This window comes from Rattus rattus, chromosome 6, assembly GCF_011064425.1.
Source record: "Rattus rattus isolate New Zealand chromosome 6, Rrattus_CSIRO_v1, whole genome shotgun sequence".
In the NCBI taxonomy this organism is placed as follows: domain Eukaryota; kingdom Metazoa; phylum Chordata; class Mammalia; order Rodentia; family Muridae; genus Rattus; species Rattus rattus.
This window is the reverse complement of record NC_046159.1, coordinates 117138314-117158395: the sequence shown is the minus strand read 5'-3', so window position 1 is coordinate 117158395 and position 20082 is coordinate 117138314. Positions and strand designations below refer to the sequence as shown.

Sequence of the window (20082 nt, the reverse complement as noted above, 5' to 3'; positions counted from 1 at the left end):
ATGTGTATTCGTGGAAGCGATAAGCTACGGGAAGAGCCCTGAATCACTAAGTCCCAGCAGCTCTTATCGGCTCATGTGTTAGACCCTCCCTGGCTCACAAAGATACCGTCAACCTTGCTCTATCATAATTGAGAAAAACAACAGAGGTTTGGTCATGTTTGTCATCAAGGAAACAAACGACAAGACAAAGCCAATTAGCTTCCAGCTTAGAGTTCAGTCCATCATTGCTGGGAAGGGCCTGGTAGCGGGACTGGCTAATCATAAGGTATATAGATAGATACAGGACCCAGAGAGATATAAATGCTGACACGTGGCTTGCTCTCTTCTTATGCACAGTTCAAAATCACAGCCAATGGAATGATACTGCCCATGTTTGGGGTGAGGCTTCCCGCCTGAGTTAACTCAATCAGCGACTCCTTTGCATAGATGCCCAGAGGTTTGTCTGACCTGTGATTCTAGATCCTGTCAAGTCAGCCACCAATATTCACCCCCGCAGACATCGCTGACAGCCTTTCAGCTTTGCCTCCTATCAACAGTGTCCCAAGCGCAGGCCCTGTCCTCTTTGAGTCCCAGTCCGCTATGACATTTGCCTAGATGAGATAAAAGGTAACGCCACTGGGACTCCTTTGATGACAGTCATTACTGTTAATTTAGGTTTGCGGCTTCCCTGTCTTTCTAGGCACCAGTTTTCCCCCAAGGAGCTCTGTGTTTTTAAACATTCATTTTTGCACAACAGCGAGAGCCACTTGAGTTCACCTTCAGTGCCCGCCTGCAATTGTCTCTGTCCTTGTCACAGTGATAACTTTCTGAATGGCCTTGGAGTGTAGGGACGGTGGCCTTCGATGGAAACGAATTGCTTTCTCACCTTGGCTTTTGATGCCTTCTTTCTCCTCTTAGATTGAAGAATTGATTGAGAGACACTTTGGCGGTCGCAGCAGAAGGGCCATCCTCCATAGACCTCCATCTTCCAGTGGAGCAGAGCTTCAGATACACCAGCACCTCCTTGCTCAGCATGGCTACAGTGTGGTCACTGTGGAAGAAAGGCTTGGTGGTGATCGGGGTCTGGAGCTGCTGGACCAAGGTCAGAATAATAAATGACTCTCAAAGTTACTCAACGCACGCAACGGGTTCTAGAGTATGTTGTTTATCTTCTTCCTCTCAAACTGTTTCATGAAACAAGATTTTATCCATGATCAAATATCTCATGTCCTACACCCGACTTCTGTGTCTCTCTCTCTTTTTTTATTACCATTTCCTCAGTCTTCTTTAGTTAGATCTCTTTATTCTTGAAATTATTCTGTTTGTATTTCCGTAGCATTTTCGAGTCACATAGCCCGTATTTAAATGCTACATTAAAAATGTTTATGTTTATGAGTGTGAATACATATTCTGCCTAGCACCAAACTGCTCCATATTTTAAGGAAATTGCCACTTCATTTGACTGCAAGTAGAATGCGCTAGAAATTGTTTTCGCAAAGCCAGTGGAAATGGGATTCACAGATGGCTCTAAATATGAGAGTGGTAAGGGCATTTATTATGCACGCCATTAGTCATCAAGGATTTTCATTCCTATCATTTGGAGAGAAAATTAAGAGACAAGTTTGTTCAATAAATTATTTGAAAGAAAATTAGTCGATGACGAAGGTTGAGGAACAGAGACTAGCTCTCCGACAGCCGAACACAGGGCAGGTGCCAGGCTAACCTTCGTACTCGCTACCTTATTCAACGCTCTCCGTCACTGCCTGACCAAGACTGAGGAGTGTGAATTCTCTTCACATTCCAAGAGAGGAAACTGTGTCTTTCCAGGAAGAAATGGCCCATAATGGTGCGAGGAAAGGATGGACAGGAGGCCCCGAGTCCCACTCTAATTTCCTGTTTTCTTCCTTCTTTGTCCCTCAGCTGCCATAGTCTCTTGTGGCTCATTATAAGGCCCCGAACTCATGGGACCTACACTAATGCAGACTGTGCAGGAAGCATAAGCCAGTCACATTTTCTTTTTTATAATGACACAATATAACCATCCCTCAGCGCCCACAGAGAAATGCTTCCAATACTCCCTACAGATAGCCAAATCCCTTCTGTGAAATAGGGTAGTCTTTGCTAATAGCCCTCCCACATATTTTTTGAATCGCTTCTAGATCATTTATAATACCCAATGTAATGAAAATACAACACGCATAGTTATTATACAGAGGGCATTGTTCAGGAAATGCTGACAATGGGAACTCTTCACTTTCAATGAATATGTGAGCAGTAAAAAAAAATAATCGTCACAGTAGGATTCGTGGAAGTGAAACGCTAAATGTGAAAAGGTTGTGTGTGCAGCTGTTGCTTTTTTGTTTTCTTTTCTTTTTTCTTTTCATAAGAAAGGCAAAAGGAATAGTCTGAATTGACTGCTGCTTTCCAAGGTAGCTTCCTTTGGTAGAGAATAGTCAGATTCTGGTACCCAGATACTGAGAAGCAAGCTGGCTCCTCAGGAAGTGTGGCACTCCTTGCCTGGCTTGTGGGGATCAAAGGAAGTTGGCAAGATGTTTCTGAGAAAGATGGACGACACTTGACCTTGTTCACCCTTCACACTTGGCTGGTGAAGGTCTCAGGGACTAGAACCCGTGAAGATCTGTTTGATGAGAAAGCAGCCTTTAGGTGTTGAGAGTGTTGTTTGTAAGGCAGGCCTCTGAGAATGCAACGTACTATCTTCTAAGAGGGGCTTAGAAATCCAAGCCAGCGACCTCTACTTACAAACAAGAGAAACATACAGGAATGTGTAAGCGAAGAGCTGAAAACAACATCGGTGACCTCCTTTAAGTTGTGTCTGGTTCAGTTCTATTACAAGGGAACAAGCTAAAGTTGTGGAACGTTTGGAAACGACGTCATTAAAACCTCATTAGAATACTTTTGGATGAAGAAAATATACAAACTGTTCAACATGTCTCTTATCCCACACTGAGCAGTGTCTTTGCCTAGCACTCCCCCATTATGTGACCAGCATTCCCATTGTCACAACAAGGGCCCCCGATGACATGCTACTGCCATCTAAAAATCCCTATATTCCACCATGTTTTGATGCTGCCCCCTGACTTTGCACACGGCGTGGGCCATCTGTGCCTTTCGCCTTCAATTCCATTTTAAATTTCCCCAGCTGCAAAACAGAGGCGTTGCATCACCTCTTCCCCTTGATGTCTGTGAGTCAGTTTGACACAAACTAAGGAGAATTGTTTTGCAGCTTCCAAGTCGGACAAAAGTGCAAAGGCAGCTCGGAGCAATAGAACCTGGCAGCCAGAGGAGCTGCTGGGCCCGATGACCAGATAACTGCACCACGTCACCAGCATCCATCGTGAAGGAGCTGATTCAATTCCCCTTCCCACAGAGCCCCAGATCTAAAAGCATCCTCTCAGCTGAGTTTTGCGTTCCTTTACTCTGTTGCCTATTGCCACCAGCAATAGGAATCAATTTCGCAATATGTGAAGTATGAAAATTGATTCTGGTTCTTAATTTTTTTTCCCTTCACTGTGGAGCACCAGGCAGAGAATACCTGAACTGAAACAACCCTGTGATTCTAATCTAACATATACTGTCTATGGGATTAAAAGAGAAATGACAACTTATTTTATACGAACCTCAATTTAACCTATAAGCTGTATTTGAACTATACTTGGGGCACGCTCTACAGAAATGCCTCTTCGGAACGGGATTCTCGTGTTGCTTTTGCCGGGACACATTGACTGCCGTGTTATCTAACCTCCTGTGCATGAGCAGAGCAGGAACTTGTACTGGTGTGTGTGTGTGTGTGTGTGTGTGTGTGTGTGTGTGTGTGTGTACTTGGGCCCTGAGGCTGAACAGTTTGAAGGACCTGGAGCCCAGCCCTGTCCGAGATGCCTTTTATCTGTCTTTGCACTTCCTTCCTGGGACTAACCCACAGTCTGAAAATAGGACATTAAAACCAAAGTATGCCCAGGCAGCAGAGGGCACGGCATCAGGCTGATGTGTTGATAGAGTGCATTTGTGGACGAAGGGAAATAAGTATGAGATCTATTTTCTTCTTTTTTAAAAAACCATCCCCTTTCTACCTGCTCTTTTCCCCTGCCCTAACTTTGCTCTGATCACTCTGCTGAGTTCTCTTTTAATGCCATCCATTAAGGAAAAGGTGGCCTTCTTCCAACAGAGTCATTTCTAAAAGCCTTCATAGGATGATCAAAAAGAATAAAAGTTAGGGAAAAAAATATAAAAGGGTCATGGGCCAGACAAGCAACATTCTAACTTCTGGCTTTTGTTTTTTTTAACTCTGTTTTAATTTTCATTGTGTTTTATGTGGGCAGGTGCTTTGCCTGTATATATATGTCTGTGTGTTGCTTGTGTGAATGTCAGATCCTCTGGAACTGGAGTTACTGACGGTTGTGACCTTCCTACGTGTGCTGGGAATAGGACCCTAGTCTTTACAGGCAGCAGCCAGCAGTTGTTACCACTGAGCCATCTCTCTTGCCCCTGGCCTTGTAGTTTGTTTGTTTGTTTGTTTGTTTTTAAATAATATTAAATAAACGCCCTGTAAGAGAAAAAGTCGGCAGTATCAGGTCGTAAACTAGGACATGAACATCATGGATTCTCCATCCCTAGTGGTTAATTCCATCCTAGGGGCACACGAGAAATTGATGAGTCCCTTCGTGAAGAACACAAGCTGGGATTCTATGGGTGTAAGTCTTTGCAGCTCTGGATCTCTGTTAAAGGTAGCCATAATATTTACTTCTAAGTAATATATGAGGAGATCTAATCACCTCCTCCAGCCCTGTTTGAGAAGGAGCCAATAGAATCCTGCCTACATTTTACCTCAACCATGCTTCTGGGATGGATCCTGAATTGTATATGCTAAAAACACATATGTGCGACTCTTATGGGCAGCCAGGTTAGGGACACCGATCTAAGGGGTAGATCAAGGAGCAACAGTTCTCAGGGTTGAATTTTAGAAAGAAAAAATACGGAAAACCCTGCTCGCTGCTGTGCCGTTATATTGATTATAATTTAACAGTGTAGGTGTTTACAGTCATCATTTCATCTTTACACTGGCTCCGAGAACAGTACAAGGACAATAGTCCTTTTAGAGCTAAGTCTATAAAATGTCACAGATGGAAAACGTACTTTCACGGCCTTCCAATCCTTTGCTTTTGAAAAATAGACCATATGTCCTTGCATTCAGGGGAGCAGATAATTCTCTAAGGAAAAGATACTCTCTCTCCCACCACTCAGGTACTATTTAATAAATCAGTGAGTTAGTGCATAGTGGCCTAAAAGAGAGTCGATGTTTGATGTAAAACATAGAAGTTTATAAAAAAAAAGTAGAAGCTTAAATAAAATGTGCCCAAGAGACTCTGACTCCGAGTAGTTTTTATACTGGATCAGAATTATTCATCTGTGCTTGAGGAATTTTCAACTTTCAAACACATTGTAGGCTTTCACATTCTCTGTGTTACAGTCCAAACCTGGTCTCAAAGCTGCAGAATTTGAAAAATATTAGTGTTTTCTGACTTGAGGGGTTTCCATGGAATGCTTTCTGAAGAAAAACAAAAAAACAAGGTTGGCCAAATCTGGTCCATTGCCTGTTTGTGCAAATAAAGCTTTATTGGGACACAATCACACTCTTTACTTCTCAGGTCATGTTTAACGACAATGGAGTTGATTATTTGCAGTGGATGTTGCATGGTCCTACTCCCTAAAATTTATATGAGTGCACCTCTATGGAAAGGTTATTTTGACTGATGTATCTAGATGGATAATTGGATGTGTCTTGATCCAATAACAAGCTGACAATTGGGACCTAGGTTTGTTGAGATGGTCTGCTTTTTATAAGCTGCAACAAACCTCACTCAGGAAGAATTCTTTGGTTTGCAATAAAGCAGATAATAAAACAAGTACCAAGATGGAGACATGCCCACATTGGAAATTCCTTCTTAGCAACCATAGTGTAAGCTAAGCTTTGCTCTGCATTCTCCAAAGATCTGGAGCAACAACTGAAAATTTGCAGAAGAAAGGAACAAGTGCTACATCCATTCCTTCCAGCTTCACACAGGACCCACTAGTATATGTGTATATGCATATGCTATGTATATATGCATATATGTGTATGTGTATATGTATATATGTATATGTGTATATGCATATATGTGTATATACATGTTATATGTGTATATGTGTATGTATATGTGTATATGTGTGTATGTGTATATGCATATGTGTATGTGTATATGCATATATGTGTATATTTACATGTATATGTGTATATGCTTATATGCATATGCATATGTGTATATACATATATGTGTATATGTACATGTATATGTGTATATGTGTATATGCACATGTATGTATATATGTATGTGTGTGTATATAATCAACAAAAGAGCTTTAAAAAGAAAAATAAACAATAGTAAGTAATGCAGTGGTTTGGGGGCCGGAGAAACAATTCTATTGAAAAATAAATTGCAAACCTTGATTCTTACAGAACCCTCCAGAAAGGGCTGGAGCATCCTAAGTCAATGGGTTTCAGCGAAACCATTGCTCCGAGAGGCAGGGCCTTACTATATTAGTACTGCTCAGCTTTGTACTAACATTGAACTTGACCCATCATGTTCTGAAGAGTCATCTTTTAAACCAGGCTCTAAGACAGCCTGTTGCTTCTTAATGTAATTTACCCAAATGTCATCTTGGGAAATACGATAAAAGACTTAGTTTATGGAGTGAAGAGATACAGCCCCTAATCAATACAAAAACTATAGTAAAGAAGGAAAAAAAAATACTCCCTTTCCTGTACCAGGGTTATAGGCATGAGCCGCCATATCTGGTTTGTTTAATATATTTTGGTATTTTAATTTACATTCACTTGTTCTTTCAAAATAGTCAGATATACGTAGGTTAGAGTCAAACACGTGGATGTGCTCCTGCATGTGGTGTTCACATTTTATCTAGGATTGAAATGTGTGTTTAGTGACTTCTCAAAAGCTGTTTCTCAAGGTTACACAGAAGGAAGTTCCTCTCCAGATGTTTCTTCAGCATCTTACTCTTCCGATTTTCATCTACAACTTTCACAGTTAAAATGCTATTCAAATTTTCTTTACTGTTTGCACTGATTTAAGTTATCTGCAAGTGTTATCTTAGCTCCTTCTGCTATTGCTGTGGCTCGTACTTTAAGTGGAGCAGCCTGCGTGAGGTAGGTCCTGTCTTCACTCACCATTCAAGGTATAGTCCATCATTGCTGGGAAGTCAGGAGGAAGGGGCGTGAAGCAGCTGCTCACAGAGCATCCACCATCAGCAGCAGAGATAGACGAATGCGGCAACTGTCCAGTATCCTTTCTCTACTTACAGAGTCTGGGATCCCAGACAGGAAACGGCACCGTCCACAGTGGGCCAATCTTCCCACATCAATTCACTAAATACCCTAAGAATGATCCCTGGCAGACATGCCCATAGGCTTGTTTCCTAGATTCTAGATCTGTCTAGTTGATAATTAATATTGGCCATCCCTAGTACTAAGCACTTAACCACCAAAATTTCTTCTGCAGAGGACTGATGGGCTCGAGTGATCAAAAAACGTAATCTATAGAGTCAGACGGAAGCAGAGTTGTGGTCCCTAGGCTTGGCTTAACACTGTTAGTGGGTATATACATTCAAATTGACTCTGGAGAACAGTATATAATGCTCTAAGGATGGTAGATAATATTGTTATTGTGGGATCCAGTTACAGAGAGGAGAATACGATGTCCGTCTGTGGGAAAGCAGATGTAAACTATGACCTTGCACACGGGTGTGGTCACCGAGGGTTAACTAAACATTCTAGATGTTTTTCAAGTTGGACGATCTCAACCTACATGTTCTCCTGAGTTCGTCTGGATTGGAAACATAAACTTTAGACACATTGTCTTAGGATACCCTACACATATATACAGTCTGGAAACTTCCCAAATTCAGAAATACGGTTTTCTGCTCATCACTTAAAATCATTCCTTCCACATAGAGGTGTTTATTGGCTATAGAAAGAATGGAAGATTTAAAAGTACATCACTCTAGGCTTCAAGACTGACTATCTCATGGAATTTATCTTACAGTTTACTTTGTAAACTATTTATTATTTATTTTGATTTTTTTTTGAGATTTCTGTCGATAGCTCAGGCTGGCCCGGCTAGTCTCAAACCCACACTTCAGTTTCCTTGGCTTAGCTCTTTATTCTTTATACAACATTAGAAGAGCACTGCTATTCTACTCATGGACTAATCTTGTGTCATGGCAAGAACGGCACAAATGTAACAAGGACGCGCCATGGAGACTGGACTTTATATGTCATCTAAGTTCAGATTAGAAACTTTAAAAAAAAAAACCTACTGTGCGCTTTGTGCAGGATCTGGGGGAGTTTTCAAGAATCTCTTCTCCTCTTTGCCTGCTGCTTTGAGGAGAGGCCAGATGGGTTCAAACAGACTTAGATGCAGGTACTCTAATCTTTGCACAGGTAAATGGACACTAGAAACGTCAGAGCAGGACATGCAGATTTAGAGAGGCCACGATCTTAGAATGCTACAATTCTGTAAGGCAAGGCAGCAAGGTAGCGAATGGTATTGCCTAAAGATGTTTTCCCCTGAAGAGAATATAAAAGTGAGGTTTTTGTTTGATTTTGTGAACCTTGAAAGAAGCAAGAATGATTCCATATTGTCCCCAGGGCCTGTCTATGTCCTCTGTGTTATTCTTGGCAGTTGCAATTTTAAAGGCATAAGATTCATTCTGTGCCATTTGAATACCTTCCTTTCCCAAAATATATTTTATCTGTTTTTCATATTTTTATCTGTAAAGTATCCCTCCACAGCTGAGGACTGAACCCAGGGCCTTGTGCTTGCTAAGCAAACGTTCTACCACTGAGCTAAATCCCCAACCTCTGTCAGTTTTGTCTTTTTTTTTTTAAAACAAGATATATTTTATGAGCTAGGATTTTCATAATGTATTCTTCACTCAAGCAAAAAGACCAAAACTAAAACAAAATAATAGATTTTTAAAATGCACCATCAAATTCCTCATTTTCATAACATCCAGGTACTGTTTAGAAAATCAGCCTTAATTCACAGAATGGTGCAGTGCCTAAAGGAGAGTAGATATTTTCTCAGAATTATTGACCTGCTTTCAGGGTACACTCCAGAAAATTCTGACAGAATATATATTTTTGTCAAGTCAGAATTATTTACAGATCTTTGAAGAAGATATATTTCTCCAGCTGTAGCAGAAATCAGACTGCGGCAAGAATTGGAAAATAAAATCTAGTGTATTCCTATTGCAAAAACTCTTTCTGGGGGACCCTCCTGCGGCTGAGCCAATATATTTGCATTCCCGTTTTTAACAAGAGGATTTCCAGCAAGGCTTGTTTGTTGTAACTCTAGACTAAGGCTGAGCACGCATAACCCAGTCAGAATTATCCTAATGGAAAAGTCCATCTCTTAATTAACTTCAGAAAGTTTGGGTGGAACAGAAGCAAGACTCTGATACAATTGAGAGTTGAGTTACCGCATTGGATAGGAAGACTAGTAAATGACCACCTCCCAGCTTATGATACAGTAACAGAGGGAGAGAGAGGAGGAGGAGAAGGAGGAGGAGTGAATGAATGAATGAATGAATGAGAAGAGAGAACATTAGATGAAATGTTAAACTTCTTGTTGGCGTTCATTTCTTTAGTCTTAGCTTTTATCTGGTACTGTAAGGACAGAGGAGAAGAATGCAGGACAGGAAGGAACAGAAAATCACCACTCCGGACCGCTTTGGAGCTGGTTCCCTTTGGCTGTTTGTACATATGCACTGCAGGCGCTTTCATTGATAACTGAAACCCCAGAGTCTAATGAACTTCTTGTTCCTTTTCCTCCCCCTCCCCCACTACCAGCACCTCGCCGCTCTCCTGGTTTTAATTTGCTGCGTAACTATTTAGCAGGAAGACAAAAGAGCAAAGGTCACATTTTAAAAGGCGCAGTGTGTTTTGCCCCGTCCATGTTTCACCTAGAACCCATCTCGCATGCGCTTTTTATTATGTGAGTAATGGGCTCAGGGCAGTATCGGAAGTGCTTCTGAACTCTAACTAATCAAACCAGGGCTTTAAAAAAAAGAGTAAGAAATCGAATCAAAGAAACTTATAAAGCTGCACCTTTCTATTTTATTGTATTATGACACTCGGTAATTGCGTGCCCAGGTTTATTGTTATTTTCCTCGGTGCTTATGGAAATACTGATGTATTTACAACCAAACAGAATTTGTTCCTTTAATTGGCACAGTGGAGCACAAGGCATTGTTTATGTAGCCTTAACTCCATTGACTTGTTTACACTTGAGTGCAATTTACTTTAACTTTGCAAAATTCTTTCTTATGTATAAAAGTTGAGCTTGGAGTGAGCCTCTGCTCTGATGTTTCCTCTCCTCTCCACAGTACAAAGGAAACAGAAAGCTAGTGTCCATTGCTCTCTCTCTCTCTCTCTCTCTCTTTTTTAAAAGCACGGTCAAAACTAAACTGCTTCCTTAAGTGAATTCATTCTTGTAAAGAAAATAGCAACCAGATGTTTACTGAAATCATAGCGTTTCTCCCTCAAGCCCAGCTTCTTTGTAAATGTTTGATCTTCATAGGAACCAGATTGGGTATATGAATTTTCCAAAGCCGGGAACTATTTAATAATACTTTGAAGATATTTTCTCTCAACTATTTTGTTCAATGTACTTTTTCTCAACTTACAGCGTTTTTTTTATAAAAAAGATACAACATTGAAGTCTTTATGAATAATTTATTTCAAGGCATTATTCCTTTCATATAGCTTTAGAATGGAAGATTTACAAACAATAAAAAGAAAAAATTAGATTTTTTCTTTTTTTTTTTTTAGTTTTGCCCTAGACTAAACTGCTTTAAATGGCAGATGTGATTTGCAAAAATAAGTAGTATCTGGACTATATTTAGATTGAGGAAAGACTCCCAGAAAGAAAAACAAACTCATCTGGGAGCTTTCAAGGCACAGTGTTTGTACACTGTCTGACGGGAAGGCTGGGACTCCAAATTAGAGTGTGTGCCCATTTCACTAATGAGGATTCACTAATCACTTCATTAGGGATGAGATGCCTGAAATAGTTGGACTATTTTTATTCCAATTTAGGAGTTTGGCAACCTCACACCATATTCCCAAAGCAACCTGTTAATATTGTACAGCTTTTACTTTCTAATCTCAGTATGGTAACACGGTTGAAACTGCCTCAAACAATTTTTTGAGAATCCCATTTCCTCAAATAAATTAAGATCACCCCTTGATGTCCTTTCAAACTTTCAGCTTCTCTAGCTTAAGAGCACTCTGTGTGTGTGTGTGTGTGTGTATGTGTGCGTGTGTGAGTGTGTGAGTGTGTGTGTAGGTGTGAGTGTGTTTGAGTATGAGTGTGTGAATGTGTGTAGGTGTGAGTGTGTGTAGGTGTGAGTGTGTTTGAGTGTGTGTGTGTATTTGTGTGTGAGTGTGAGTGTGTGTGTATGTGTGCATGTGTGAGTGTGTGTGTGTGAGTGTGTGTAGGTGTGAATGTTTGAATGTGTGTGTGTATTTGTGTGTGAGTGTGAGTGTGTGTGTGTGTGTGCGTGTGTGAGTGTGTGTGGGTGTGAGTGTGAGTGTGTTTGAGTGTGAGTGTGTGAATGTGTGTAGGTGTGAGTGTGTGTAGGTGTGAGTGTGAGTGTTTGAATGTGTGTGTGAGTGTGTGTAGGTGTGAGTGTGAGTGTTTGAATGTGTGTGTGAGTGTGTGTGTATGTGTGCATGTGTGAGTGTGTGTAGGTGTGAGTGTGTTTGAGTGTGAGTGTGTGTGAATGTGTGTAGGTGTGAGTGTGAGTGTGTGTGTAGGTGTGAGTGTGAGTGTTTGAGTGTGAGTGAGTGAGTGTGTGTGTGTGTGTGTGTGTGTGTGTGTGTGTGTGTGTGTGTGTTGCCATACAGCCTACACAGTAAAGGAGACAGAGTAGGGGACAAAGGATGTCTTCTCTTTGGTGGTCCCACACAAGTTCAGCTCCTGTCTTTTACCACAGCTGCTTCCTGAAATCACACTTTCAAATCCCACTCCCCCCACAAAAAAAATCCAAACATACCAAACAAACAAACAAAAAAACCAAACAAATAAAAACTCCTTTTGATACAAAATCAGACGCCTGCCTTTATGGGTGAGTTATTTTTGGTGTAAGGACACAATTGAATGTATGGTATCAGTGTTTGTTAAAAGTTATATAATTATTTAAAAAATATAAAATTAAACATTAATGCAAGTTCACTGAGATAATTTCTCAGTTCTCTGAATCTTATCCTGGAATTGTCAAATCTGGGGAACACTGATTAAATTGAAAACCACCTTTGTCCCAGGAGCAGCTATGGAGTAGACAAGTTGCTAGTCCTTTTCTCTTTGAATTGTTCATGCTGTCTTAGCTTTTTGTCTCCCAAATTTTTTTAGTGTTGCTTGTATGTATATGTTTTTATGGCTGACTGCTTGGTATTGGAAAAGCAAACAGGGTCTCATATCTGGGAACGCTAATTCTCCCTCTCTCAGCATTCATGGTTTGCCTCTTTATGGCTTGACACCCATGAGAGTTCTCTTATCCACGCTGGCAAGTCAGTTGGTGTTGTGATTGTGTGAGTTTCATTTAGGCAGCCATATTGTTGAGATGTCATGCGTATGGCTTCCCTGCTATATCTAAAAGACACAATCTCACGGTGGGCTTCCTGGTCCTCTGGGTCTTACAGTCTTTTAACAGCTTGCACGGTGTTCCCTGAACCGTACTTAGAGGTGTGCAACAATGTCTCTGTGTTGGCTGTAACCAACCTCTGTCTTATTGAACTAAAACTGACTGAACAGGAAAGAAATGTCACCTGGCACTATCAACTATGGCTAGTGGGGTCATGGATCTTAGAGAAGAATCTACTACTGTCATTTTCCTAAACCATTATCACTCCAAACTGCCTTCTCAGTGCTTACCCTTATACCCATGAGTAACTGTAGCTCTCAGCCCTCACCAAAGGAGCATCTTTTTGGAGAAAATGGAGACCACTACGGAGAGTCACAATGGCTCCTTCCATCTTTTAAACACCTTCCTCCTTGTGTTCTTCCTCCAAATGTAGGTATTCTCTGAAACATCCATCTTTTTGCTCCTTATCTTGACATTCCATCGATTTTTTTTCTACTTTGCAAGTTCAGTAATTTACTTACTGAACCTACATATCCTTAAACAGTGTAAATCATAATCCGCCGGCTATAGGAAGACTTTTGAGAGGCAAGCAGTAGGCGTCTGTCAGAAAGGCATTGTTTATTTGGTACCTTTCCTGGACACACGTGACACAGAACGGACACACAGAATGGATCTTGCCAGCACCATCTGCTGTTCTTGTCTGACATGTTTCTGTACCGAGTTCTATATTCCATGTCCCTCCTAGGGACGACAGCTCAATGTCAGACTCTCTCATTCCCCAACAACACACTCTGTCTGTCGCGGATCCCTGTGCTGGGTGCCTCCACCAGGGCACAAGCATCCTGCAGTTGCTTTGCTGTACCTTTTTATTTGCTTAAGTAAAGCGTGGGGCCCAGGCATTTCTACGCCATGGTGCCTAATGCTTCTGCCTCCCTGCTCTGGCTTGCCTGTTCACATCTCTGAATAACTTAAGGAGGTTGAAATATTTTAAGCCAGTGCCCAGGTCTCATTGGAGGAAATTAAATAAAAATTTTCTGGGAAGGGACTGGAGGTAGATATCATTATTTTTAATGGTTTTCCTAATGACATTAACGTATATGTAGAATGGTGAACTACAGTAATTTTCTCGATCACATTCCAAAGCCTTCTACATGGACTGGCTGTTAGGGTTTAAATCTCAGCCCGTGCCCAGACAGAACACACCAAGCCAACATGGTTCCATGTGGAGAGGTTTAATGAGAGAAGAAAAGAGGAGAGGAAAGGTCGGCCATGAGCATATGGAGGGAAGGGGAGGGGGAATGGAGAGAGAAGGGACAGGGACAGAAGGGAAGACAGCAGAGGAGAGGAGAGGGCAAGCAGCCCCCTTTATAGTCAGGCACAGCTAGTTGTTGCCTGGCAACTGTAGGGCGGAGCATACCTGGCTGTTCCCAGGTAGCTGTTGGGGTGGAGCTTAGACAGAATACGAACACTGGCTGTTCAGACTTTTATTTCCTAGTGCTTCCTCTTGTGTAAATCTAGGTTTTCTTTTTTTTCTCCCAATAAGGGTCACATACAAGAAGCTAGGGAAAAACTTGTTCCCACATCCTTTCTGTAGGCTGGCTCCGACTCAATCTAAGGACCTCCTATTGGGTCTCACTTTAAAAATATTTCAAGCCACTCCACTCCACTACAATAGGGACCAGGATTCCAATACTCAAATCTTCCTAGGACATAAGAGCCATACACGAATCATAGCATTTGCAGTATGTGATTTCTTAAACTCTACAAATACATTAACTTCCCCATAACTGTTTCTTGAATTAAAAAACAATAAATTTACTGTCTGAGACCTCGTCATGCTTCATCAATACATCTCTGGTGCCTAGAGAATGTTTTGTGCTATTTTAAAAACAATTTCACATGTTCGTCTTATCTCTCCTTCTATAGCATAAACAACATAAACTGAAAATATTTTATTACCCAGTTATATGGTATTCTCTATAGCATACCATAGCATAGCACCTTCCATATACTCAATGGATGTGCACATAACTATTTCGAGGAACGAACTCACCTCTTTCCTGGTAAAGGCTCTCTGGAACCTTGTTGTGACTTCCCTTCTGTTTTCTAAGAAACAAAGTTTACCAACAAGTTAATAGTAACGACCGCAGCTTTCAGTTCTTTCTTGAATAAAAAAAATGTTAAAGGCGTATATATTTATGGAGCAAAATATTCCCCCTTGGAACAGAGAATTCTTGGAATTCAAAAAATCTTTGTAGCATGCCACTTCCTTATCAGACTGATCAAGCAGAGACTGAGGGCACAGAGGACAGAGAGGTCTCGGATGGAGCGGGCTTGCGTCTCCGCCAGCTTTTTCTGATCAGCAGCAATTAAAGGGAACCCCTGTCTGTTTGCTAAAAACATATGTTGGTAGCGCTCCACCGTGGTACCTGCTGATTTGCCAGGACCATCCTTCTCAGACTTGGCAGGCAGTGGAACTGTCTGGAAGACTTGTTAACTGGCAGACTTTGAACTCAGCTCTTAGAGGATCTGACTCAGTGGGCTTGGGAGGCAGGTTAAGGATGTGGATTCCTGGTGACGCTACATTCTGGTCCTCTTGACATCATTGCACTAAGAAAGTATACTGCTACTGTGAGTTATCGGTATGGTTTATCCATATAGCCACCTTGTCAGAAATAATGAGCACTCACCTTCTTGTTCATATTCTCAGGGATGCTTATTCAATACTTATCTGTCTTCAGGAGAAATAACATAGAGTTCGTCAGCATGTTAGCTTGTCTGATGCCTGAAATACCTAATTTGTAAATGAATAGAGCATGAAAATAACACGACGAAACCTTATTTTTGCTGGTTTTTATAGAAATAAACCTGATTACCCATTAAATAACCTTTTTGTGTTTGAGGCAGAGATGTCTCTGTGTAGCCCTAGCTGTCCTGGGACTTGCTCTGTAGACCAGGCTGGCCTTGAACTCAGAGAGATACCTGCCTCTGTCTCTTGAGTGCAGGGATTAAAGGCATTAGACACCACAACCAACACCCACTGAATATCTTTAAGGCAATCTGTCTTAGAGGCATTTTGAGTTTTAACATTATCGAGACTCATGTCAACTTCGAAACATTTTATTGGAATTTTGAAGCACTTTGGCAGATACACGGTGGGTACAAAGACGTCTGATATCTCAAAGAAGTCTGTTTCTTTACCCCTGTGCATATTCTGACTGTATTGCTTAGGAAGTTAGAGCATTTTTATGTTTAGGACCATGTTCTATGTCTATGGCAGAATAGTCAGCCAGAGACTGGCAACTACAAGGAAGACATTGAAAATCACCTTGAATCCCATCACCCTGCCACATAACGGGTCAACAATGATGTGTGTTTCCAGGTATCCCTGATGGTGGAACGCAGACACCAGTTCTGTCATCTCCTGCTGTTTAGATATAGTTGGTGATAAAACACCTTCCCATGTAGGTATAGTTTCAATTTTTTTTTACTGCTTCAAATTAAATGATTTTAAGCTATCTTTCATTGCATATTAATTAATGTATTGTAATATAATATGTGTGTATGTGTGTGTATTAACTTACTTAATTCTCTTCAGAAGGAGATAAAGTAGGCATTTAGAGTTTGTGACCAAAAATTTCAGTTCCAAAAGCACCCATCCCTCCAAAGTATTATATATAGCTCATACATGAAGATGGATGAAGATGAAGTGGCTTCCAAGAGCGCTCTCTCTCTCTCTCTCTCTCTCTCTCTCTCTCTCTCTCTCTCTCTCTCTCTTTCTCTCTGTGTGTGTGTGTGTGTCTCTCTCTCTCTTTCTCTGTCAACTTCAGCTTTTAATAAAGAGAAATAGATCAGCTGTTACGCTCACATACTTCCTTGCAAGAAGACTCAAATTCAGTTCCTAGTGTCCACCTCAGACAGCTTAAAAACATCTGTAACTCCAGCTCTGTGGGATTATGACACTCTCTTCTGGCCACCGAGAGCTCTGCCCTCTCATGTATAATCCCACAGACAGACAGGCTGACAGACACACACCTACACATAATTCAAAAAATAAAAATGAAATCATAAATCACAACATCTTGCCTGTATACCCTGCAGGGAATATGTATTTTCTCCTTTTGTTTTTTTTCTTAATTAAATGGCTATACCTGATCTGTAAACCTTTCCTTTTGTTACTATAAGATACAGCTTTCCTATAGTATTCATCTGTATCGGATTTTGGATATCTGAGTGGTAATAAGGAATTATTGGATCAGTGGATTCCTATTTTACTTTTCCTTACATATGGTGTTGGCCTAGGTGTTTAGAGTCTTAGCTGGTACCATATTTTTTTAAGTCTGATGATATTAAAAGGGACACATATTTTCATTTTTATGGAGATTTTCTGCTCATCAATTAAACAATATTATATTCTCGGTGCCATCTTTAATGCTAAAATTTTATCTGTAAGACTTTTATAATTAGCATTTGGTATTTGGATATTCATAGAAAAGCAATCCTGAATGCCAAAGCAGAAAAGAATAGAATCCGAAATTCATAAAATGCTGGGGAAGAATGATGTAAAATATGGCCATTTTTATATTCATGGCACAGTCAAAATCGAAAATTGACACTATTACCTAAGGTTGATGGGGATTCTGAGAAAAGCAGTTTCCATGCATTACTTACGAAAATATTTTTAAAGAAAATAAGCTGACCAATTTATAAAATTTAAAATACTTACACTTTTGAAGCAAACAGATGTATTCTAGGGAAAACAATACGATAGAAGTTAGACAATCAAGCAGTTGTAAAATTTATGCATGACTATTAAAATTTAGCGTTAATAAAACAGCAAAAGTAATTTTAAATAGCGACAACATAAAAATAGATTGTTACTGAAATTTTTTGTAATAAATGCTTAGAGGCGAAAAGAGTGTGTTAGGGTCTAAGCATCTCTGTAAAGGTGGAAAGCTAATAGACCACATGATGCTATGACCTAGCAAAATTCTGTTAAAATATGCTGGGTAAAATATGCTCTTCAGACTCGTAGGAACAATCCACTTTAACAGTACTTGGCATAGCTTTCTGGTGGGCTGAATATTCTTCATCTCAAAGATGACAGAATTATTAGCCTCGGGAGACACTTCTGATATACTCTTGGCTTCTGGGAGCATCGCCAGTTTCAGAAGAAAGAAAATGTGAAGTGCGTGAAACTTGTCTTAGGTGATAGCCTTGCCCACCTGTTCCCCATCCCTTTCCTTGTTTAACTTATCCAGTTTTGGGCACCAAGAGTCTTGGGAGAATGCCCAGGTTGTACCTATCACTCGGGATCCACTGTTACTGACTCATGAAAATGCACTTTTCTCGCTCATGTTTCAGCACCTGCAATGTTACCTGTGCATGGGAATTCATTGTCATGCCCGTGAGACAAGGTTGCTGCCCTTAGTTTAAGGATACATTTTAACTGAGGTCCCTGGACTTTCTTAAGTTGAATCCCCACCCCCATCGACACCCCAGCCACACAACACACTCTCTCTCTCTCTCTCTCTCTCTCTCTCTCTCTCTCTCTCTCTCTCTCTCTCTCTTTCTCTCTCAATCTCTCTCTGATGGCTCTTGAGCTTCTTCCTACTATGAGCAAAGTATAAACTGTTTATTTCATGATGTATTTGTGTGTTTCTTCAGAGGTGTCAATGATATGTTGAGAAGAAACAATGCTCATCACTTAGATCTAAATTTTCCATCTCTTTGTATCTACTTGTATATGCAAAAAAAAAAAAAAGAAAGGAAAGAAAAGAAAAGAAAAGAAAGGAAAAGAAAAAGAAGAAACCTTACAAATCTGAAGACGGGAGTCTAGCTACACCAAATAGGAAGTCATTTAACCCTAACATTTCCCCAAATGCTGCATTTTATTACTCAGACTTATGCCTCTCCTAGCATTTTTGAAATGAACTTGAGCAAGCTTATTGGGTTATTTGTGACTTGGTTTGAAAATAGAAGACAGAACCGTCCCCCATGAACCTCCAGGAACATGGTGATTGGCTAAGTTAAGCCTGCAAAGATTGTTAGAAATAAGTGCGTCTGGGTAGGAGATGCTCGTCACCCTGTAATTCTCTCAGCATTGGATAATGAGCCATTGAGGCACGCTTGGGCTTTTTGTCAGGTTTTGAATTATATTCTCTCAAGCCTTACTTCTCACCTGTACTGAATCAATATAGAACTATTCCTGGAAGAAATTAGGAATCAATGACTGTCCCCTCCCTCTCAGAATACTCAGAGTCCCCCAATGAATTATTTTACCACGTTGAAACAGACAGGACTAGGTTTTCGTTGTTGCCTTTAAAAGAAGCTGCCATGCAAAAATAACTTTAAATAGAGCAGGGGAGAGTAATATTTGGTTAGGTGAAATGTCGCAGTGCTAATTATACACTAAAAACCCATTTGGCTGTTCTGTAGAATTTAGTATAAGGGGTGTCTGTCAAAAAAAAAAAAACAAACCTCAGCCCCCCTAGCAAAGGAAGAAAAGGACATTACTGCAGTTAGGCATATGTACATCCTGTAACTTACACTAAGCACTCAAGCTTTATTCAACAATAATTGCTCTATAACTGCTGTGGATAGGGAAGAAAGCGTTGAAGACAAGTAAGACCTTCCACAGTATTACTAGGGAGAGCAAGCATCAGCGTTTCCCAGACCTGCACGCAGACACGAACCATCTGGGTATCCCAACACTCATGAAGCTATGGCCAACAACCACAAATTCAGGGTCCCTCTATAGCACAAAATAGAGTCAAGGCCAGCCCGGGGTATATATCGAGTTCAAGGTCATCCTGGTAATACTATCATCAAAAAGGTCACATAATGAGACTATCCTCTGAAAGTATTAAAAAGAAAGTCATGATCTTTTTAAAGCTTTATTGATTTAATGTATGAGTGCTCTATCTGCATGTTTACCTGCATACCAGAAGAGGGCATCAGATCCCTTTATAGATGCTCACAAGCTTCCGGGTGGAAGGCTAGGAACTGAACTCAGGACCTCTGGAAAAGCAGCCAGTGTTTGCAACCGCTGAGCCATCTCTCCAGCCTCCAAGAAACGATTTCTTGAGCAAATATTGGAGGCAAGAACATCCAGCTGTGTGAATCACATGTGAGAGGTTTGTGAGTGTATAAATGCTTCAGGCGCCAATCCGTGGGTGTGGTTGACAAGGGCCTTTGTGAAAATGTACAGGCTGAGTCTAGGGAAAGAAGATTAGAAGACCCAGCTGGGGCAGATTTGCAGGACCTTGGCTGTTCTGCCAGTCTGCTGTGTTTTGTTCTGGTGGTGATAAGATCTGTCTGCTGGGAGAACATCTCTGGCAGCCGCAAGGAAGTGACACCAGAGAAAGATAAAGGATTCACAGTGACAAG

At 40.7% G+C, this 20082-nt stretch overlaps 1 protein-coding gene across 1 annotated transcript in view; it reads left to right on the top strand.

Annotated features, from left to right (window-relative positions):
- Cped1 (cadherin like and PC-esterase domain containing 1) overlaps positions 1–20082 on the top strand; it is a 269733-nt gene that overhangs the window by 28085 nt on the left and 221566 nt on the right. The window contains exon 2 of the mRNA XM_032905260.1: positions 898–1081. Coding sequence (XP_032761151.1) covers positions 898–1081 — 184 coding nt within the window. The remainder of the gene's footprint in view (positions 1–897; positions 1082–20082) is intronic.